This window comes from Chinchilla lanigera, unplaced genomic scaffold (assembly GCF_000276665.1).
Source record: "Chinchilla lanigera isolate Chin_1 unplaced genomic scaffold, ChiLan1.0 scaffold00005, whole genome shotgun sequence".
NCBI lineage: Eukaryota > Metazoa > Chordata > Mammalia > Rodentia > Chinchillidae > Chinchilla > Chinchilla lanigera.
Genome location: NW_004955406.1, coordinates 42,022,696 through 42,046,120, shown reverse-complemented (window position 1 = coordinate 42,046,120; position 23,425 = coordinate 42,022,696). Strand labels below are relative to the sequence as shown.

The following is a 23,425-nucleotide window of genomic DNA, read 5'->3' as shown; positions in this document are numbered from 1 at the left end:
ATGATGCAAGGCCAACTGCCAACAGGAATTTGAACAGAGGCATAGGATAGAAGGACAGCAAAGCAAGACATCTCAGGCCCACAGTTTAACACTGGGCTTGCCAGGTACACCACCTTAAGCAGAGCATCAGTGCAGCCAACAGAGACCACAGCCAGCCTCTACTGCCCCCTGGAAGATGGAACAAGACAATCTCAACTGGATTGAGACTTCCAAGGGCCTCAGTGAGCCCTTAATGCCTACCTGGTCTAATGGAAATTATATAGTTGGGAGAGACGTCTGAGAGCACTGCTTGGAGTGGCCCCGGTAGTCGGAGTTTTAGAGGTGGGGTTGGATCTCTAGTATTTCGCGGAAAACAGAGAGTCATCAGTATGGTACAGGTGTGAAGGAGAACACTCTAATGGGGAGCTCACCTCTCTGCCGCTGGAGCCTTGGGCCAGAAATGCTTTTAGTTCTCAAGTTCCCAGCAGCCAGAGTATTTTGGGGTCTTCAAGACCAGAAGCGTTGTGGATTAGCATCTGCCCACTAGGCATCAGTGACAACTTTAGGGAATGGAATGACGGGGTGGACAGACCCATCTATGAATGCGGTGACAGCTGTACCGGAATCTTGACACTCAAACAGCTTCACAAAATCTACCCAGGCCTTAAGACCCAAAACTTGGGCTGGGTGGATGCTACTTAAACACTCTAACTAGCGGCTTTAACAATCAGCAGCTCTGCAAATAGCCAGAGCAGTGACACCTTGGTTCACAAACTTAATTCTCTTCATGGTTCTAGTTGCAAATCAAGTTGGGCGAGAACTGAATCAAATTTCTCCATGAGTTCAACGCTGAATTTAACCCTTGAATTTGATTCAGTTCTCATCAATTCCATTAATGACCAGAATTGTGGAGAGAGTTAAGTTCATGAACTGAGGCACCGCTGTATCTGAGTAAGAAGTTAGAAGCCTCTCATTCGGTCTCCAGGATCTTGCTAGGGACAGACGGCAGCCGGGCAAGGTGCTTGAGCCTGAATGCCCACTAGTCCCGGGGTCCAGCACAGACTGCACAAAGCACAGCGCTGCCTTAGCTGTGTTACTTTCCTTAGTGGCTGCACTGAGTGGCAGTGATGAGTGTGGACCCACGTGAGCTGCTGGTGCAGGGCCCTCAGTTACCTGTGCAATGACCTCGGGGTCCATGGGCCGGTGGTTATTGAAGCTTTTGGACCTGCCTGCTGTGGCAGTCTTCCGGATCTGCGGACTGTCCAGACGGTTCTTCAGGGAGGAGTGGCGGCTGATGGAGTTAAGGCTCCCGTGCCCGCTGATGGAGCACTTATCTGCCCCTTCCTTGGGGAGACTCTGGCTCATGATGGGCTGGGAGGCTGGGCGGCAGCTGGCCCCTACTCCCGAGGAGGAGGAGTCACTCAGGGAACTGTTCAGCCCGTGGCTGTCGCTTCGAAATGTTTTCCGGATGCTCCCAGGTTCTGGACGCTTCCTCTGCCTTCAATCACAAATAGAGAGGGCAGGGTGAACAGGGAAAGCTAGCTCCGAGGAGGCCAGGATGGGGAGAGAGGGGCAGGTGTGACACCCAGGCACGGTAGCAGGAGAGGTGCATGGAGCACCTTTTCTCCTCAGTGTCACCTTCCCTTGCCTCCCCCAACCGGGCAAAGGAGAAATGGATACTTACTTGTGAGTCCTGGGCACTGAGCTCTCAACATATAAGTTGCTGTCAGAAAAAGTGTCCGAGTAAGGGAGAGTGTCTAATGAGAGTCATGGAAAGACTGTGCTTTGAGCAGAAACCAAAGGCCCCAGCAGGAAGAGTCTCACCATCACCACAGGGAGGGAACTGCTGGTAGGAGGAGCGTTAACTTTCCCAAGTTTAGGTTGTCTCTTGGTCTAGCTACAGTGATGCTGGAATCGTTGTGGACTCTGGCTTACTCCATACATAGAACAGGAGATTTACTCGGGGTGGAAGGACATCCACACGACCCCTGTCCCCCAACACTGGGCTGAACCCTGGCTCTGAGCCAGTCTGTTTCACACCACCTAAAGCCCTCAAATCAAATGGCTCGGCAGAACCCTAGGTCTTAGTGTTGCCTGCTGCTGAATAACTCCATGTCCTCTTGGAGGTGAAGGGCCTAACCTACAGAAGGCACGAGTTGCTTGTTCTGATGGCAGCTGGGCAGCTCTGACTGTGCAGGCAGGGCAGACTAGACTGCGGTGGGAGTTGAGGAGGGAAGGAGGGATGGCAGGACTTGGCAGATAGGGGCCACCTGTGAGGCCCTGTGCACTGCTGGGGTCTTCCTCATCTTTACAGACCTGGGGCCTGGTCCAGGTTCTGGCCCAGAGCAGCTACTCCATGAACCTGTCTGCTCAGCAGCTCTAGCCCTGAGTCAGTCACCCTCCCCAGAGGAAACGGATACTGAGCCTCTGAAGGTTCTCCTGAAGTGAGCCCTCCTCCGCAGAGCTTTCCACACCACTCACTGCAGCTGCAGACAGAATGGACCCCTCCCTCCAATGCTCCTTCGGGGTGCCCATGGCACTGTGAACTCTGGAGAGCTGGGATCATGTCTTGCTTGGCTCTGAATAACCAGCATTGGTGCTCAGCATGAAGTAGATGCTTAATAAATGCGTGGAATTGAATGGAAAGGCCACACCCTGATGACTTTGATTTCCTTATTTCATTTGACGGGGGCTGAATCACAGATCTAAACTGCTGAGAAGGCAGACTTACGGAGTAGCTGCAGTACGCCACGTCCCAGGCCAGCCCTGGGGATATAAAGGAGGAAGACAAAGTTCCCCATTCCTGGGAGCTCAGCCTGGTGGGGGATTTGGGGCAATGTGAGTACCAGGAACTACTCAAGCTGCCTGAATACAGGCGGAGGGCACCTCACTAAGCCCAGGGGAATTCAGGGATGTCAGAAAGGCCTCCCCAGGACTGTAAATTTTTGGACTGAGTCTTGAAGGGAGGAGAGAACTGACCAGGTAAGGGAGGAGTTGGCAGATGTGAAGGCCTACTGGGAGAGAGTCAAGCTCTCAGGAACTGAAGGAGCTTGCTTGGAGGGGAAGAGGGAGGCTGGGAGGCAGACTCACTCCAAAAGGCGGGACATACTGAGGGCTGCCAGTTCTCTACCTGCTGGTTGGTGTCAGTAGGCCGTGGGACAGAGACCTGTCCTCCAAGAGCTTCACCATGAGAATTCTCCCACCATGCAAGCAGTTCAAAGGAGACATCGACTTTCTACCAGATGTTCATCTTTTGACTGTTCAGCTGTCCCTCTCCACAATTTTGACAAATGGCACCTAGTATATGATGACTTAATAATATGTACCTAGAATGGGGTTATAGCTCAGTGGTAGAGCACTTGCCAGGCATGTGGAGGTCCTGGGCTCCATGCCCAGCACAAACAAAAAGCCTGAACATAACTAAATATCTAACTCTCCCTCCACCAACCCTGCTTTGGTTTCTGGCTTAATAATTGGCTTACAAGCTTGTGATTGTAGGCTTATAATTAACATAGACTTGTAAATAAGGAGAGAGAAGATGATTAGCTCATAGTTACTGTTTACTAGTTTGTCCTCGCATCAGGGCAGTGTGCTGGAGGGAAGTATAAAATTCCCCACTTTTTTGCTGGTCTGAATTAAGTTATAGCTATACTGAGTTAGCAAGCTGAATATACTACTTTATGAACCGGAAGGTGAAAGCAATGGAAACGAGCCACGTGACCCAACAACTCCCCTGCTACCGTCTGGTTGGAAAGAAGCCAAGAGATCTGGCAACCCAGTGTGGTTTAAAAACAACAAGCATCTTTTATTCTCCTTCCAGTCTCAGTGTCCAGAGGCTATGGTTAACAGGTTTTCAAAGTGCAAATCATTTCATTCCTCCAAAGCCAGGAGGGAATAAAAACTGTACATCATCTCCAATCCATATTCATCAGGAGTGCCCTGGGGCTTGTCATCCTTCTGGCACTGGGCCAGGTTTCAGGGTCTGGCAGAAAGAGGTCTGTAGGCTTTGGGACTTGGTGTCTGGCCCCTTGAGATGAGATTAGTTCTCCAATAACCTGAAAGGCTCTCGGGAAGGCAGCAGCACACGGGTGGCGTGGGATCCCTCTAGACAGCCGGCTCGGGTGTGGTGGATAAAACCCTGGATGTTGCTAAAGGCCACAGTGAAAGCTGGGAGGCAGAGGGAAGGGCCTGCCGGACAGGAGTGAGACTCTGTACAGGGACTGCTCAGGAGCGTAATACACAGGGCTTAAGCAACAGGAGAAAAATGGAAGGTGATTTCTCCCAGTGTGCGAGGGCAAAAGAAAAGAGCACCGAGTCACACGGGAAATGAAGAACTCAGGACCAAGCTCTCCCTGGGGGCGCAGCGCTCTCCTCTTCTCCCAGCAGTGGATGCAAGACAAGGGGAGAGACAGACACATGACATCTAATAAGCCCACCTGGTGTGGCCGGAGCCTGGTGGAAACACACAAGACTCTGAATCTCTGACCAGACAAGGGTCAAGGAAGACATCTGACACTATTGTTTGAGTAAGAATTGGAAAAGAGAAGGCACCTCTAACAAAGAGTACAAAACCAACTTGCATAAAGTGGCCAAAGGTTTGGCCAAAGTTTTAGTGGTGAGACTGCCAAGAAGGCCGGGGCTGACAGACACTGCGACAGCACACAGGAGGACACGCTGCCACAGCATGACAAGCGAGCTGGGGACCTGGCCTCCCATGTCACTTTGCAGCGGTGGTGAGGGCATGCAGACTGTTAGGCCCCACGAGCAGCGCGGGAGTAGGGATTAGGCTGGGGGTGAGGCTGGGTGGTGGGAGTCGAGTTGTTCAGGGGAGCAGAGAATGAAAAGCAGCGCTTACTTGTTGATGTTTGCAAGATAAATATCGGCTACGTGACCCCCACCGGGACAGCTGGCCCCCGCTCTGGGTGTCACCTTTTCTTCAGGTGGCTCAGAAATGACCTCAATCTCAGACTTGGGGCTGGACCTCTCCACGACACCGTCCTCGCTGGGGGAGAAGGGGCAGGCAGGCGGGGGGAGGGGAGAACAACAACAACACAAAAAGCAGTGTTAAATCGGCAAGATGGCCCCCCAACACACACGCGACCCCACATGGCTCTGAGGCAGCAGGCGACACCTGGTGGGGCTGGCTCTGCAAGCAGAGATAAGGGAACCTAGGGGCCTCTGGAGGTTAAATAAAAATAAATAACTTGCTGAGTTCTGCGGGATTCTCAGCTCCTCCTGAGAGCTTGGCTAGGGGACACCTGGATTCGAGGCATCTGCCCTCCACCCCACGCTGCTTTCCAGGGGTGGCCGTGCAGGGCCACCACCTAGAGGAGGCAGAAGGAAGTCCAGGTGGTGGTTTATGTGCTGAGGTCCCGAGCACTGCCGGTTAAGGACAGTCAGCTCTGCGGTGGCTCTGGAAATGCCGGCGTTGAGGCAGGACACGGCCACACGGCCACATTCTCGTAGCACATTTAGCCTCACTTAGAGCGTCCAAGCCGGTCCCAGGTCTGTCCACTGTTCTCCTGGCCCCTCTGGCTAGTGATGACAAAGAAAGCCCCTCTTCCCCTAGCATTCATCTTCTCTCGGTCCCGTAGTGAAGTCATAATGCTAAATTTGGGAGGGTTCTGTCCGCACACAGATCGCCACCAGGTTTGCGATGTTATCAACACAGGGAGGATTTCCCCGCAGAGCTGCGAGCCAGGGAGAGGCTGGGAGGGTGCAGACTCATTCAGGATATCAACCTTTAAAAAATAATATTAAGGGAAGGACTAAAAACAGTGACAGTGTCATATCCAAGGGAAGTGGGTAGGGGCAACGGGACAGGGGTGGGCTGGGCCAGGCCACAGGGGACACTCTTCCTGCCCGGGGACAGTGCTTTGAAGGGTGGGGACCAACTGACAGCCCATCGAGTGAGGAATCAGGGACCAGCTCAGCTTCCCTTTGTTCCCAGACATCTTTTCTTTCCTTCTCCATCTTGCCCAAAATCAACCTCAGGTGGATTAAATGAACTTGAGTCCCCTCTCCAGGGCGCTTAATCCATCTTCTGGGAAGTAACTTGTGTTCATGTGAAGGCTGAAGACAGCCACCAGTATCCCAGCAAGTTGGGGTATACATGGTTGTTTAAAAAAAAGCAAAACAAAAATGTCTCCCCAATCTGGAAAGGAAATGTCTGAGGGGAGATAAAAGCCCACATTATCCCTCATCAGGTGTATGCGTGGGTGAGTGCTGGCTGGCAGGTTTCTAAAACAAATGCCTGGCAGAGTGATTCAAAGGGGGATCAGAGTGGAGAAATTAAAAAACATTCTTCACTGAGTTGGGGGAGTTCCCCCTTGGGGAACTGTAAACCTCAGGCCGTGTTTGTGCCGGGGGGGGGGGGGGGCCTGGTCCCCTCATCCTCCTATAGCTCCCAATTGAAGTCTCACTCCCGTAGTGCAGCCAGGGACCACCCCTAGAGTTGTCAGGGCCCTACGTACGTGTCTTGGACCACGATGTACTGATGGGGGATGAGCCCATCGATGCCGTTGTGCCGGCCTTCCCACCAGTCGTCTGAAGCCCTCTGGTATAGCAGCAGTGATGCCCCCTTCTTGAAGGACAGCTCCCGGGCTGTCCGGCCCACGTAGTCAAACTTGGCAATGGCCTCGATGGGCTCGCACTCTGGCAAGGGAAGCGAAGGAGGAAACACATGTTGTCAGGACCTACAGACTCAGGAAATGGGGCGGGAAGGTCCCAGCAGCTGGATTTACAGTGGGGGAGGATAACCTGGCCTGAAGTGTAGGCAGGTAGGCAGGGACGATGGCAGTTCCCATACAGCCTGTGCCATCGCCCTGAACAAGCGGCCATCCTCCCACTGTCCTTTCACCTCGAGTCCCTTTCTCTCTGTCTGGCAAGACGTGTGGTGACCCTGTCGTCTCTGGCAACCCCGTTGTGTTTCCATGCCGCTCACTATGCCTATCCCTGTTATCATCAAACTCGCTATGCTCTACTTTAAGCATTACTTATTTTCTGATTATCTAGTAGTTCCATTAATTGCAGAAAATTTATCATATTACATTTTAAGTAATTTATTTATGTTACCCTTTCTCCCCAGTAGAACATAAGTTTTTAGTCTCTAAAAGAAAATAACTGGTCTGGTCAACTGTGGAAAAATACACATGAACATAATTTGAAATATTAAAAGGTATTTACAAATGCAATGTACTGTACTTTTACTTTTGTGTAGGCTTCTGTCTCATCCATAAAATGGGGATAAATAAAGTGCCCTTTTCATAAATGGTTAGGAGCAGCCAATGAACTTGTGAACATGTAAGAACAGCTGTGATGTGCATATCGGTCACTAGGCTGCAGGTAGAGATTAGATAGTGAAGATAAGGCTCTCAGAAACCAAGATCCTGAATGTCAGATCTGGTGGGAAGTAGAGAAGAAACCTGGATAAAAACAAGATCAGAGCCAGGTGTGGTCACAGACAACTGTAATCCCAGCACTCTGGAAGGTGGACGCAGGAGGATCACAAGTTTGAGCTCAGCATTAGCAAGACCTTATTTCAATATTAAAAAACAAAAAGGGCTGGGGACATAGCTCAATGTGAAGGCTCTGGGCTCAATCTCCAGTACTGCAAAACAAATACTTCCCCTCCCACAAACAAACAAAATGGCCATGCCCAGACAGCCCTGGCTGGTTAAGTCTGCTCCTGAACAGGCTGGGCCAGAGATTTCACGACAGGAGGCCAACCAGAAAAGGTCTAGGTCTCCTGACGTGTTCTCTACAGCCTCACTATGTCACTTGACCTCTCTGACCTCCATTTTCTCAACTGTAAAACAATGGCCCTATTTCACTAGAGATCAAGAGACAAAATATACAAAGCCTCTAATAGTGTTGAGATGAGGCAGCTCTGACCCAACACTAAATTCCCTAGTTCACCTACTCCCTTCATAATGCGGCAGATGATCATACTGATCCTCCTCCCAGCAGGATCTATGTAAGCTGTCCTAATGTTTTTCTCCTTTAAAAGTTGGCCCAGGACAGCAGAATTCATTTGAAGCAAGGGAGGGAGCAGGCAAAGCCCTGCAAACTGTGCCATTTTATTCTTCTGCCCAGAAAATTCTGAAGCCCTGTCGGCTGCTAAGCCTTCCCAAGCCCAAGTGATCCAAAAATGGAGGTGTGGAGCTGTTTCAAATGGGAAAACAAGCTGGCTGGACAGACCCTAATAAATCATGGGCACTGCAGAGGGGCTCAGGGTGACAGCTGAGCATTCCGGCCCTAGGGACACACACACCAGACTGCTCAGCACTCGCGCACCTGAGTGAGGAAAGGGCCTATTTTTCTAGTCAGCCAGGTAACAGGCACAAGAGCAAGCAAGGGGTCCTGTGTCCTTTTACTCGCCCTGGCTCGCCTCCCTTCATTCTTGGCACCCACTTCTCTATTCCTCAGGCTTGCTGGTTTTCAAAGCATCTCTTTCTCCCTTTGGTCTCCACTTACCTGGTAGGAGTCTGGGCTGCGATAAGGGACCAACACCCTGCAGTACTCAGGCTAAACAAGGAGCTAGGAAGGAGGACAAGAAGGCCACACAAGGTCTAGTTCTTTACTTCTAGTTCTGTTTGTTTGTCTTCTTGAGACAGGGTCTCACTATGTAGTTCAGACTGGTCTTGAGCTCACTTTGTAGCCCAGGCTGGTCTCAAACTCACAGCAATCCTCCTGCCTCAGCCTCCTGAGTACTGGGATTATAGGCATGTGCCACCATGCCCAGCCTTCTCCTCTAGTTTAATAGAAAGCCTAGTCTATGCAGGGATGTCCCTTCTAGGAAGGGAAATGGAAGGCAGGAGAGCTGCCTGCCAATCCTCAGGGAACTGCCAGGCAAAGTGCATCCCATGCATAGGACACACAACCAGACTGAGCACTGGCAGCCCCACCCAGCAGGACGCAGGGCTTCGTACCGTCATCACTTGTGTGGTGTTCTGCAGTCACATCCTGGGTGGAGTCTTCAGCCGAGGTGGTCTCTCCATGAGGGCTATCACTGCGACAGAGAACAGTGACCAGGGTGTGAGTGACTGCTTACAAAGACTTTCTCTTCCCCTTTCAACTGCCTCCTGGGAGCAAGAGCATCAGATCAGTCCTCAGCTCACTACACCTGGCATATGCACAAAAAAATACTCAGAACAAAACCTACGGCTCCACAGGTTCTCTACTCTAGCTCCCGCTACAAAAACTGCTGGAGACTATTTAGGCCTTAGACTAAAGGGAAGCCCTTTAGAAGTTATTGAATAAATTCTTTAGCAAACACAGAACAGGTCAACTCCTCCAGGGCTGATTCTCTAGGTGAATTTGTTCCTGGTTCCTGAAGAGGAAGTACAGTAGAGAGGCAGCAAAGGACTTTGCTGTCAGATTCAGCTGAATCGGGTACCACTATGTGACCGCTGAGAGCTACACAGTGATCTCTTTCCTGCTCACCTAGGTATCTCAACCATACACTGAAGACTGATCTGTCCCCCTCCTGGAGTTGTATTAGGAGTTAACAGTATCATTTAGCAAAACATCTGGAGTGCTTGATAAGTGATTCCTCTTTCCTTCTTCTTTCTCCCTTTTTGCTTTTAAATTTTTGCAGTGCTCAGATTGAGCCCAGGGCCTTGGGCATGCCAGGCAGGTGCTACACTTTAGCCCCTTCTCACTTTGCTTGATGCCCTATGTTGCCCTGTGCTTTAGTGTGAGGCCCTGGGTTAGATGGGTGTAGGGGTGGGAAAAGGAGAAGAAAAAAACCCCCCAAAACCAAACAAAACAAAATTTATCTTTTAAAAACTCATCCAGGATAGAGAGAATCAAGAATGGCCAGAGACTTCAGAGCAGATGAAAGTACTCACTTCTTCAAAAGTAGTGAAAAACCCTGTTTGTGGCTGAGGTTTCCACCTCTAGCAGCATGCAGTAATAAGCTGGCCTTCCAGGTGGTGCCCACCAGCCCCAGCCTCTCCTCCAGCCCCGCAGCCTCTCCCTCCCCAGGGCACGGGTCCTGCAATCCCAGGGAGCTCTGCAAAGACGGGTTGACCAGGTCCAAGGGGGCTTCTCTGATTCCACAGAACATTCTAGGAGAGCACCAATAGGGCTTCCTCTTTGCCACAAACATGTGAGCATAATTCTTTATGTTTCCTGGGCCTAGAGTCCCTCTGATAAATTTCATGGCATTCTGGAAACTCACAGGGCTCTCAGGGTGCATGGGGCAAAGGCAGCCCTTTCCACGCGGCCATCTACTCAGGCAAGAGGCCTCAGACTGCGGGAAGCCCTGGACAGCTGGTTAACCCCACGGCCCCACCCTAGAATTCCTGCACCCACTTCTGGGTCTAGCTGGAGCTGGAGAATCTGCATTTCTACCCAGCCCGATGTGACCTAGGTGCTGTTGGTTAGAAACCAACGTGTGGTTAAAAACCTCTGTACTGTGGCAAGATGATGCTTTTTAAGGTCCCTTCTGGCCCTAAAATCCTGTGCTTCTCTCATTCCACACCCTAATCCCCCCAAGCCCCCCTAGGCTGTCCCAGAACACTGAGTTCCTGTTTTGGGACTGGCAAGAGTGGGCAAACAGTGGGGGCTGGGGATTTAGCTCAGTGGCACAGTGCCTGCCTGGCAAGCGTGAGGTTGTGAGTTCGATTCCTGGTACCGGGAAGAAAAAAAAAGAGTGGGGAAATGCATTTGCCTACAGCTAAGGGGAGGACAAGTGGCCAGGTGGGGCTCTGTCTCCTGGCCATTCTCCAGGAGCCTTGGGGCTCCCCTCCCTCACATCTTAGCTTACTTCGCAGGCACTTCTCTTCCCAAAGGAGGAGAGGTTGGGAGCTGCTGAGTAGGTCTCAATCCAGGTCAGCAAATGCTGCTCATCGGTGCCTCTGGCCTGAGGCCCAGGGCCTTCCACCTAGACTGAGACTGGTGTAATAAATGTCAAATGCACAACACACAGTGGTCTGTGGGAAAATGGACAAAGGTGCTTGCCTTTCAAGGGTCAGGGAGAAGGGGTCCTGTGCTCTGGGAGGTCCAGAGCCTGTGGGGGTTTGCTATTTGAGCACTAGGGCAGACCTTCTGACTTTAGAAGCAGGAACCGGCAACATGACTGCAGTTTGTCACTCCTCTCAAGAGGGGCAAAATCATGAGTGGTCTGCACAAGACTTACTCCCTGGCGCTCACCAGCCAGTGGGCTGAGACTGGAAATGACCAACCTCCCCAGTCATCACCAGCCATCTGTCAGTGACAGAACCTTTCTCTCCAAGTCAGCCAGCTGAGGTTCTTCCAGTTTGGACCCAGACCTGAGCTCTGCAATACGGCAGAGGAGCGAACCCAGAATGTCATTGCCACTGGGATGCTCACAGAGGTACAAATGTCACTTTCTTCACTCTGTGGGCAGGAGTCTCTGCTTGGGGGTCAGGGAGTTTGGCCTTTAGCTAAGTAAACATCATCTGGCCTCCCCTACCTCAATGGATAGCAATGGGGCTGGCTGAACTGGCTCCAGATGTGGACTTCAGATGCGTCCGATTTGGGCTGGCCTATGCTTTCAGCTCAGGCTGAAACACTATTCAGGGGAAGCAGGGAGGTAAGGAACATCAGGGTTTATAAGAGAAGCTCAGCTGTCTTTGTGTCTGGTGGGAAAATGGCCCTGTGAGTCATGTCACAGCAGGCTACATGCGCTAACGGCTGGTGCTGGGTACAAGACAGGAGGTGAGGCTGTGTCCCATCACTGAGGTACTTTTGGGTTGCAGAGACTTCCTCTGTCACATGGAAACACATTTCCATCTGTTGGGAAATGACTGCGCTATCTGCCCAAGGGGGGCGTCTAGCAGAGTTGTTCCCTAGGGATTCCTCCTGGCTCTCTGTTCTCAAGCTCAGTCGGGAAAAGCCCTACCCTATGGAATGTGATCCTGCCTCAGGGTGGGATCATGCAGAACCTGCCCCAAATGGAGCTGGGTCGTCTTCCTCCTCACACATTCCCAGAGAGTTCTAATGCATCCTCTTAGAAACTCACAGCCAGGAGATCATGCCTCACTGCCTAAACCCTTCCCAGAAAGAATGGGTTCCCTGGGACCAGGACTGCTGTTCTCAGTCCACAGCATAGACCAGAGGCCATGGGGGGCTCCTGACAACTGAACAGCAGTTCCACATACAACCCTGCAAAACCCCCTTTCCCAGAGGATTAGTCCTGCTGTGAATGTCATCACTACCTTTCAGAACTCTCGCCACCCAGAACCTACAGAGGAGGGAGGTGGCATGAAGCGGCATGTATTCCATAGACCCCGGAGGCGGGGGTCTGCCCTGGCAGCTGACAGGCCCGGAGTGGAGGCTGGAGGACCTGGGTGTTTTCCTTTAGGTTCCCCTTGGCCATCTGGCCCTCCACGCCGGAGTGCACTGGCGACTTCCCACCTCCAGCCCGAGCCCCTACCAGTAATCCTCCATGCTTCCTCCTCTGCTGTAGACTGGGCCCTCCAGCTCCCTGGGGTTGGGGAAGATGTTCTCGTGCTGGATGATGATGGTTTTGATCAGCTCGTTCACGTGGGCTTGGCAGGACACCTGGTCATGGCCCTCCGGCACCGACATCAGCGAGGGCCCGAAGCAGATGGCAAGGTTGTAGGGGTCCATCATGTTCTCTTCACTGAACTGTGATAAACTGGAGGAGAAGGCAAAGGGGGAAGCTGGAAAGCTTTCGCATGAACGCCCAGAAAACACAATCACAGGAGGCACTGCCAAGGGCAAAGGCAGAAGGTCCAAAAATTGCCACCTGCCTTTCTGGGCATCACAGCCTTCCAGAAAGTCACCTGGGGACACAAGAGTGACCACCGGATGGTCATTCAGGAGCCAGAGAAGGGTAAAATGGAGGTGCCTGCTTGTAAACCTGACCTTTCCTTCTCTCCAGCTCCTCATTCAAATCTGCCTTACTACCTCTTCCTCACCCCCAACCTGGACCTCACCCACCAAAGCCACTCTCCCTGGAGACCATGTCACTCTACAAAGCTCAGTATGGCTCCTGCAGCCTACACCATCAAGCCACCAGAGCAGACAGGGAGCCTCGGCTTGCCCTGGTAATGGGCGCTGTGCAGTGTGTACCTACTTGCAGAGCAAAATAATCAAATTATTAGGGATATCCCACTCCTGCCTCTAGACTTAATTAAAAAATAGCCAGTGGATTTGCTTTTATATTCTACCAAGACAGTGAATTTCCTTCTCAAATGGCTATTGCAATTGTTTTTCACTTTTGCAATATCCTCTTCTCTTATTACATTCAGGATTTGTTCAGGAAAAGGTCAGTGTGCTATTCAGACTCTGCTCATGCTTCCTTGGGGTGTGGACTGACTTCATCCTTGGGTATTTATTTATTCTGGGAACTCCCCCCGCTCAGCCAGCAGTTGCTCGCCACACCTCCAATCCTGGCCAAAGATCCAAGGCCTTCAATGGGCCATCGTGCCTGGTAAATCCCCACTGGTACTTGCCTAGCCAGGTCCAGAGTGCTAGCCCAGCTTTGGCCAAATCCCTACCACAACTGTGAGCTCTGCAGAGGTGTGTGGCCTGTCCTGGACACCAGCAGGCACTGCTCAGCACCAATTCTGACAGATCCAGCCCTCTGCAGTGGCTCTTCTGAACTGGCAGAGTTTTATTCCTAAGTAAATAAAAGTCACATCCAGGCTCATGTTACGAAGCTGGTATCCCTCTCCCTTCTCTTGTGGAGGTTCTGAGATGTACCTTATGTTCCTTTGAGAATCACTGCAGGACATGAAAAGTGGCACCATGGATATGAGAAATAGCCACTGGAGGAAGCGCTGAGAATGGCTGTTCTCTAGGACCTAGCATCAAATACAGGAGTGATAGGGAGGATATAAATCCAGTGGCTGGATTGCTTCATAGGGGTTCTTAAAGATTTAATTTTATAACTCCGGACCCTAAATTAAAAGGAAGTTTCTGAGTCTTCCTGCTCACCCTGGATGCAGAGAGAAGAGCAGGAATGACTGAGATAAGACAACTCAGGGCTGGGAAGCAAATTCCGGGCTGGCCAGACACAGGAGGCTTCAGCAAAGCCTGGTTTGTTAAGTGCGATCTGAGAGTGCTTTAGTGACAGGAAAGAACACCAGTAGTTTCTGGGGAGCCTGGTGGTCAAAAGGGCGCAAACTCTAGCCCTTAGTGCACCAAGTGAAAACGCTACAACAGAGGAGAGATGAGGCAACGCTTACTAAGGGAAGAACTGTTTAACTTATAGGTGGTGACAGTGACCACGAGCTTGAGGAGGACTTAGCTTCATGGGCTGTAGTCTCATGAATTGAGGTCCATTTTTTGACTCCCATTAAAAACTAGGGTAACTGTGCAAGACCCTGGGTTCAATTTCCAACACTACAGAGGAAAAATAAAAAGACCACGATCCTTTTCTCTCTTCTAATTCACAGTGGGCATATGCATCTCAGTCTAGGGGCTAACCAGTGGCTCTTAACTACTGTGTCTGAGGGGTACAGAGGTTTCCAAGAATTTGGCAACAGAGCCAGACACAGTGGCTCATGCCTATAGTTCCAACTACTCAGGAGGCTGAGGCATGAGGATTGCTTGATCCCAGGAGTTTGGGGCAGGCCTGAGAAACAGTGTCACTGTCTCCAGCAAGCAAGCAAATAAACAAAAAAAGAATTTGACCAAAACTAGGTATTCTATACCCCTTAAAATTCATACATGTGTATATACAAATACATATAATTTTGTATAACATGTCACGATATTACAGCCAGTATAAGGTCTCCGGCACAGGATATTTATATTTAAGAAAATATTTAAAATACATAGCACTGATAACAGCTTCCTGTTGAAAAAAATTTTTTTAGTATTGACTTATATTCATGCCATCTCTTCTAAGAATAAAACTGTATTTTGAGAGCCAGACATGGTGCACACCTGTAATCCCAGCACTCAGGAGGCCAAGGCAGGAGGATCGTTGTGAGTTTAAGCCCAGCCTGGGCTACAAAATGAGTTCAAGACCAGCCTGAACTGCATAGTGAGACGCTGTCTCAAAAACACAAAACAAAACAAACTGTATTTCGATAGCTTCAATCCATTACACTGGTGAATTCTCCTAACTGATTTGAACTCACCCTCTTTCATGCATCCTAAAAATGCTCAGCACAGCAATCATGATTGGCATGGGGAAAACATGTTTCTCATCATGCACTTCTCAGGACTTTTTTACTTTTTGATATGTGCAATTGTCTGTTTGACTAAATTAAAAAGAAAAATAGCTCAAGAATTTTAGAGTAAAGTAGGCATGGTTTTTTACTTCTGTCTCTATTGCTTACTAGTTCTACAGCATGGCTCTAGCTCCCTAGTGTCTTCACTGTAAAACAGAGGTAAGGATCTGCCTCCTTTATGAGGCTGCTGGGAGGACAAAATGAGGTACTAGATGCAAAACGCTTCACACTGCGCCTAGCACATAAGTGGGGTTCATAAGTATTTTCCGTGATTAGAATATTCCAGTTGCTTTTTGACATAAACACCGCCGTTCTAGTCAGGGATTGGAGGGCAGGACTGCTGACATCTGGCAGTGATTAATTTACAGAACTCTACATCTTCCTCAGCAGGTATTACCTAACGAGCTGATCTTGACTGTAGATCTCAAAGTAAAAATGTTAAATCTTTGGGACACTAAGTTTTGCACAATTTTTTTTTTCTTTAATGTTCCTAGGGATGGGATCCAGGGCCCAGTGCATGTGAAGCAAGCATTGTAGCTACACCCCTGCCCTGACTTCAGATTTGAAAAAGAGAAAAAGCTGTGTTGTTTGGATGACCTAGGCTGTGGTGACGCAGTGACCTAATGGATAAGGCATCAGCCTCCGGAGCTGGATGACCTAGGCTGGAAACCTCTGGGCCCTTAACAGACATCACAGGAGGCTCCAGAGCTCCCCTCTGTGTAGGCAGATATCACAGCCTTCCCCTGATTTCCCTGAGGGCTCTCTTTGAGACAAGGAGGGAAAGTTAATTCCAGCTGATGCTTTCTGGTGGTCTTTCCAAGCTATTCCTCATTCCTTTACCCGCCCTCTGTAGTCCCCAAGCCCACTGATTGGTTATCCCTTATGTTCTGTCTTCCTGGGCAGTAAATTCCATTCTTTATCATCTCCACAAGAGTGTTATTCTGCCCCATCTTAAAAAAAAATTCTCTCTCAACCCCACTGCCACCTCAGATTATTGTCCCATTTCTGTGCTCTTTATAATAAAATTCATTCAGAGTCCTCTGTACCTGCTGTTTCTGATTCTCTGGTTTCTTCTCTACCCCTTCTGAGGAATATATTGTGTTCCCTCAACTTTGTATGTTGGAGCCCCACTGTGACTGCACTTGGGGATGGGACTGTAACCTGATAGGACTAATGTCCTCCTAGAAAAGGGAAGAGATACCACAGGTCTCCCTGAGCATACACAGAAGGAAGGCCATGTGTGGACACAGTGAGAAGCTGGTTGTGATGGTCTATCATGATAACATCAACTTCTTTGGGTTAAGAACTGCCTAGCAGATTGGTAGCACACTTCTGGTGTGTGGTCATGGAGGTGGGGCCTTGGGTGCTGTGTATGGTCCCTTGTCTGTTCCTCCCCAGCTGCCACAATCTAAGCAGCTCTGCCCGCCTCCCCTTTCTGCCATGATGTTCCTGAGCCAGCTGAGTATGGACTGGATCCCCCCAAACTGTGAGATACATTAAACCTTTTCTCCCTTAGATTATGTCAGGTATTGTGCCTGGCAACAGAAAAGCTGACCAATACAGAGGCTGTCTATAAACCAAGGAGAGGGACTTTACCAGGAACCAAACTCTGGCACTTTGAGCTTGAACTTTGTTATAGTTTGTGTCTAGATGTCCCCCCAAAGACTCATGCAGTCATGGGGCAGACTTCTAGAGTTTGTGATTGATTCATGGTCCAGGGCTGGGATTATGGGTGTGAGTGCTATACCTGCCCTGGGGCAGGTAGCTTGCATACAATATAAGGGAGGGAAAGAGGCTGCTTGCTGCCACTCCTCCCTTTTTGCTCTTGCTGCTTTTCTTTTCTGCCACCACGAACTGTTGCCCTCTGCCATGTGCCACTCTGCCTTGCAGCCAGCTGAGTATGGCCTGAAACCTCTACAAAATGTGAGCTCCTTAACTTAGGGTGTCAGGTATTTTGTCTCAGCAATGAAAGAAAAGTAACTAAGACAGACTTGCAGACTCTAGAATGTATGAATATAAACTTCAGTTGGCGCATGCCTGTCATCCCACCACTCAAGAGGCTGAGGCAGGGCAGGTATTAGTCAACGAGTGAGGACAACAACTGGTGACCCTCAAGGGACTGATTCATTCAAGAGTAATTAGCAATTTCCAGGCCACATGTGAACCTTTGGGGCCCTGAGGAGTTTTAACTCAGAGATAGTTAGAGTGCTGAGGCAGGGCCTGGCCAATGAGCAGGATAGGCACAAGAGGTGGGCTGTGAAACCAGGATCCTCCGTAGCTCTGAAGGGCCAGCACTGAGGTGACATGATGGTGTGGGTGCCCCAGAAAGGTCTAAGGGGCCACTAAACCTGATGCCTATAGCACCAAGCTGACTTTGAACTTGTAAGCAAGCTGAGGCTTGTGAAACAGTCTCTAAAGGTGTATTCCTTTTAAGTAGAGATCAATCATAGAGGAAGTCTTTTCATTTTCACCAAGAAATATGTGATCAAACACTCTGGCCCCTTGATTCCCTTGGTTTCCCTCATTTTGATAGATCCATGGATCCCGAGAATGGTTTCAGTCAGTCTTGGGACTGGGGAGGGACAGGGACAACTGGGACCGTGGTGACTTGGAAGTGTCTGTCCCATCCAGAGGGCAGCCCTGACTCCACAGGGAACCACTGCCATGTCAGAAGGTAGGTCCAGTATTGCCAGATCGAAGGACCTCAGGAGAAGGTGGTGAAACCCCTAAGCAGTTAACATGCTGTTTCACTGCTTCCCAGATACAACAAACCCAAAGGAGACACCCCAAAGCCCTATCTGGCCTGTTCAAGTCCAGGATTTTGAGGGAAAAGCCTAAGTAAGCATAAGCAAAGTGAAGACCGAGGCTCCTGAGAAGGCCAGTGCCCCACATCCCTGCTTGATGCCTTCACTGCCACATGGCGAGCCTTGTGGCAGCCTCAGGCTAGGACACGCTGCTTGCACAAGAAGAAATGCTTCAGCCAAGCCAAAGCTGCCCTGGTCCTCAGACTTTTCTTCTGGCCATACTCATACCCCGGGTGGCCATTTAAACACTACCAATACAAGGTGACTCGCACCTCCCCACCTTCACCAGGCTTCTCCCCCTCTGTCAGACCCCTGTGTTCAACTGCTTCAAAAGCCACCGGGATGCCTAATGGGTGCTTCAAATGACCCTGTCCACAGGGGCCCATTGACTTTGAGAACAGTCTTTATACCTGTCTTCCTTAACTACACGAATACCATCACAATTTCCCTGTTCCTCATGCCAAAAACGTAGGATTTCTCTCTTCTTTCACACTGCACATTCACTCCAGGAGCAGGTCTTGTCTCTACCATGTGTAAAATAATCCCCACCTGCACTTTCCTGCTTACCCACCCTTCTGTCTAGCTAGCCCTCAGCCAACCACACAGCTGATGATACAGGATGAGCCCTCCTGATAATACTGCACATAGATCAGGTCATTACACTCTTCCCCTTAAAACCTCTCAACCATTTTGCAAATCCAAACCCACTCTTACCAATGGCTCCCAAGTCTTCAATGTTCCCGTGGCTCCTTTCTCAATGCTTAGGCTGCTGCTCACACCCTGTCTTCTCAGAGACGCCTCTGCTGACCACCTCTTGAAAATGTTCTCCTTTCAACCTTCTGCCTCAAACCAGCTCTTGCACTCATCTGTTTTGTTGCTGTCGTTGTTGTTGTTTTGAGACAGGGTCTTACTTTGGTAGCCCAGGCTGGCCTAAAACTCACAGTCCTCCTGCCTCAGCTTCCCAAGTGCTATGACTGCAGGTATGTGCCACATGCCCAGCCTTCATCCCCTTCTTTCATCCTTTTCTCTTGTAAGTATTTATCCCACCTGAGATGCCTATTACTATCTGTCCCCTTCCCGGGAACGTGAGCTAAATGACATTTCTCACTTAACAATGCATTCCTACAGCCCAGCACTATGGCCAGCACACAGTAAACACTCAGTATGTATGTACCGGCGTGAATGAAAAGACAGGGCCGTCTGGAACTTCCAATAGCCAAGTAGCCAAAGCCAGGGCCTGAGCCCCAAGTTCACTGGGGTGCCTACTTACTGACTGAGGAATGCGAAGAGGTATCTCATGATAATCAGAGTGGTTTTGGGTAGGGCCAGGATGACTTTCCGGATGTGCAGAGCTCTCTCCTGCAGGTTGTCCATTGCTGAAAGAAGAAAGCCACATGTCACCCTGCACTGTGACTGAGACTCCAGGAGGAACGGCCAGAAGCCCCTATCTCCAGCAAGTGCAGCACAGAGCACTGGATTTCGTCAACACACAGCACAGGAGCCCAGGGACAGGACTGTGGCTACTTGGGGTGGGCTGTCCCAAGAGGCCACATGTCACTGCTGTACTCCTTGGACGGAGGAAGTATTGGGGTGGCCACCCCATGCACTTCTTAAAACAACCACAGACAACTGGCTAACTGCTCTTTCTCAACCTGCCATTATGTTCAACACCCAGCCTGCCCCCTCTGGCCTGCCCACTGTACACGCGCCACTACCCTGTCTTCTGGTCAAGCCTGGCTTGTCTGTCCCCTCTCATCTGCAGCAGGAATGAGTAGGATGTGGCCACAGGCAGGGGATGGCAGCCCCTGCATAATCACCCACAACTCGCATGGTGTGGGCCAGTGAAGCTACAGGTACGGCCCCAGGCCTGTGGCTACTGCTGTGGACAGATGTGCAGTGCGTCATATGGACAATGTCATTTTGTATAAGTGACATTTATATGACTGTTCTTTTCTGTTTTTGGTACCAGGAATTGAACTCAGGACCTTGCGCTTGCCAGGCAGGCACTTGTACCACTGAGCTATATCCCCGGCCCCATTATGGCTGTTCTTTTCTATGATGGCCTTTATGAGAAAAAGAAATGGGAAGTACTGGGTTAGGAACAAGAGATATGTCAGGGATCTCAGACTCTCTCAGCAACCACCGCCCTGCTGAAGGGATTTTACCTGGTTCCAGCCCTGGAAAAGACCTGAAGACATGACCTAAGGGATACGCAAAGCTAATCACACGCACAACTCACTTGTATTATGGAGACTCCCACAGGTAAGGGGTCAACAAAGAAAACAAGAGCTAATTTCTTGAATGTTGTAGGCTCGGGATGGCGAATATTTCAGAGCTTTTAAAGATACAAACAGCCTGCTGTGGCATGCATGCCATAGGTTCATCACCAATGTGCTCGGCTGTTCGCACAGTAACTGAGAGGCACAAGGACTCAGGGCAAATACTGAGCCAGACTGGAAAGCGAGGGAGCACGAGGACCCTGGTCAACCTGGGAGGAAGGATTTTGTCTCATTTCAAAGGCATCACCAGCTCCTGCCTGTGGGGCCGTCCTTCAAGTGACATCTTGCCTCCAGCAAGACCTGATATTAATCTAAGTTTCTGTGGACAGTAGTCCATGGAAAGATATGAGAGGATGTTTGAGTATCATGAGCTGAGCTAATGGTTAGGAACAGCTTCTTTTCAAGTCTCAAATTTTTGAGTAAATGGCAGAGAACCCCTAAGAAAACAAAATATATACTGCTTTCTGGGGGAATATGACTACTTTTAAATGTGCAGAGGGCTCTCATCCTTAGAATGCACATAAATACATCTAGCAGGTAAGCCACGCCATGGTTAACAGTAAACATGTGTAATACTTATGCTCTTCTCCTGCTATCATGAAAAGCCCAAGCCCTAATGTATAAGCTTCAAATAACTGAAAAAACTAGATCTATGGATGAATGCAAAGGCATTTTACTAAAGGAACATAAAGTCTTCTTTTTAGAAGAACAAGGTTTATGACTGAAGCAAATAAGAGAGGTTTTTTTGTTTGTTTTGTTTTGTTTGTCTTTTTGAGACAGTGTCTCATTATGCAGTTGAGGCTGGCCTTCAGCTTACTTTGTAGCCCAGGCTGGTATCTAACTTGCAATGATCCTCCTGCCTCAGCCTCCCAAGTGCTGGGATTACAGGTGTGCGCCACCACACCCAGTGACTGAAGCAAATCAAAAGAAAAGAGCCAGAAGTCCCGACTCTAGCCCTAGAGTTACTGAACCATCACCCTTCCAGTCCGGCCCCTAGCACCAGGGATGAAAGAATAAAGCCGAGAAGAAACTCACTGGGGAAAATGGGAAAAAGGAAAACTTTACTGAAAAGCACATAAGGAAATAAAGAACTGCATGGAAATGTTCAGGTCTCTGGCTCCCAGCAGTTGTGGCCCAGGAGTCAGCCTGAAGGTAGGGTGGCACTTACTGACACAGGCCATTAGGTCGTGGAAGATGTCCTTGGGGAACAGAGGGTGTTCCAGGCCACGGAAGTAAAGCTTCAGGACGCCTGCTATGGAATCCATGTCATGGTCATTCTGGTCCCCAGCCAGGGGGTCCTCTCCTGAGGATAAGCAATGCCCCCCAAAAAGGAAAGAAAGTAAGAGAGGCAGAAACACATAGGACAAAACGGAAGAGGTGGGGAGGGGTGACCTATTGGTGTCCTCCACCAGCTCATCATCTCTACCAGCACAGTGTCCACAACTGGGACAGACCGGGGAACAGATAAAACCATCCTCTCGGGCTCAGGGAGATTCTCTGGAGCCTGGGGCACGGCAATTGCCTCTCTCACAAGAATCTCGAAAGTAGGCTGGACCTGAGTCCCTTGGGGAGGAAAACAAGGCCAAGGAGACCAGTTCCTCCCACTGGCTCTTGCTTCTCTTGGCCCCCAGCAAAGGACACCTACTTACAGGTGCTCCCTGTGGAAAATTTCTTATGAGATGTAATAAGATTTAATGACAGGACCAACCTCAAATTGAAACTATATATATCCATTAGAGTGACGGAAATTGCCAAAGCTTGCCCATTACCTTAATAGCCCACAAGATAATAAATGGGCTACAATGAACAGGCACATTAGCCTTGATATTAACTGCCACCAAGGGCTCTGGATGAAGCCATAAACTGCCTAGATATCACGGTTAACTTCTCAGTTTTTGGCAGGAGAGGCAGGAAGGGTGGGGCTGAGAAGGAAGGAAGCTGGGATGTGCCCAGCCTCTCTCCGCACAGCTAATGCCTGCGTGTATGACAGGTGTCTGGCTGAAGAGCACGGAGCAGGCTTCCTAAGCTCTTGGGGAGAACAGCGGAGCCTACACCGCAGGAGGCTGGCAGACATTTGGTCTTATCCTCATGGCTATTCCCTTACCTCTCTCAAAGGCATTTTTGATGTCATTCACTTCCACCTGGGATCCAGACACCCGGAAAATTCCTTCATGCTGTAGTCCTGGAACCACACAGGGAAAAAGAATTCACAGAGAAGAAAAAGCAAGTTCACAACCACAGTACAAGCTCAGCTGAATGCCATCTCCCCAGGCAGTGGATACTGAAGCATCCTATGTCTCTTTTTTTCAGGACAATGAGGAAAACATGTGCAGAGGTGTTGGGAAAGTCACTGGAAAAATTAGGAAGCATCATCTAAAGAAAAAACCAAGTCAGAGACTTAATGGAAGGACGTCCATAGCCAGCTCTTTTCCTGACTCTGAGGGAGACTGACGCAGGTGCCTTCCCGCCTTTGCCTAATGCACTTGACTTGCGTCAAGTGACCTGCTGGAGCTTTCTTATTGCCCAGGGTTTTATTTCCCAGAATGGAAGCTGGGTTGTGGCAGTTAAGACATTATGTACCACTGGAGAAGTTTTTTAAGGTTTGAGGTGATAATGATTGCTTTCATTAGTTTAACACTGTTCTACTATTTGGGGGACAGTGCTTTCAGTAGTGATGAAAAAAGAGGACATGAAAATACTGGGAATCAGTCACAGGTGGCACTGTCAGCTACTGTCTAGGCAGTGGTCTCTCCCTGCTGCTTTAAAGACAAACACACACGAATGTTATGCTATGATAATGTACACAAAAAACTTTTGTCTTCTTGAGTTTTGTTAGAGTAGAAATAATTATTAATAAAAATAGCAGTGTATAGTAGTAATGACTATACAGTAGTGATTGCTGCTCGGTCCGTACAGCAAGTGAGAACCTCACACCAGGGTCAAGGTCAACAGTAACCCAGTCTTCTAGCCGAGGGGACTGATGAGTGACAAGCAGCCTTCAGTTACACAAGTAGGAAGAATCTGGGTCAGGACTCAAATCCAGGCCTCGTGGCTCCCACCACATGCTCATCCTTGACATCAGACCTGTGGGGCTACTGGTGTGCATGTAGGGAGGGCGAGAGTCACACGGCCAGTCTGGACTTGGACATGGCTTACAGACAGCACTACACACACACACACACACACA

At 49.7% G+C, this 23,425-nt stretch overlaps 1 protein-coding gene across 1 annotated transcript in view; it reads right to left on the bottom strand.

The window, feature by feature from the left end:
* Srgap2 (SLIT-ROBO Rho GTPase activating protein 2) overlaps positions 1 to 23,425 on the bottom strand; it is a 249,497-nt gene that overhangs the window by 4,611 nt on the left and 221,461 nt on the right. The window contains exons 15-22 of the mRNA XM_005375386.2: positions 22,343 to 22,420; positions 21,407 to 21,541; positions 19,230 to 19,335; positions 12,383 to 12,607; positions 8,910 to 8,989; positions 6,453 to 6,633; positions 4,835 to 4,981; positions 1,153 to 1,477 (exon numbers count right to left, since the gene is read on the bottom strand). Of these exons, the coding sequence (XP_005375443.1) occupies positions 1,153 to 1,477; positions 4,835 to 4,981; positions 6,453 to 6,633; positions 8,910 to 8,989; positions 12,383 to 12,607; positions 19,230 to 19,335; positions 21,407 to 21,541; positions 22,343 to 22,420 (1,277 nt within the window). The remainder of the gene's footprint in view (positions 1 to 1,152; positions 1,478 to 4,834; positions 4,982 to 6,452; positions 6,634 to 8,909; positions 8,990 to 12,382; positions 12,608 to 19,229; positions 19,336 to 21,406; positions 21,542 to 22,342; positions 22,421 to 23,425) is intronic.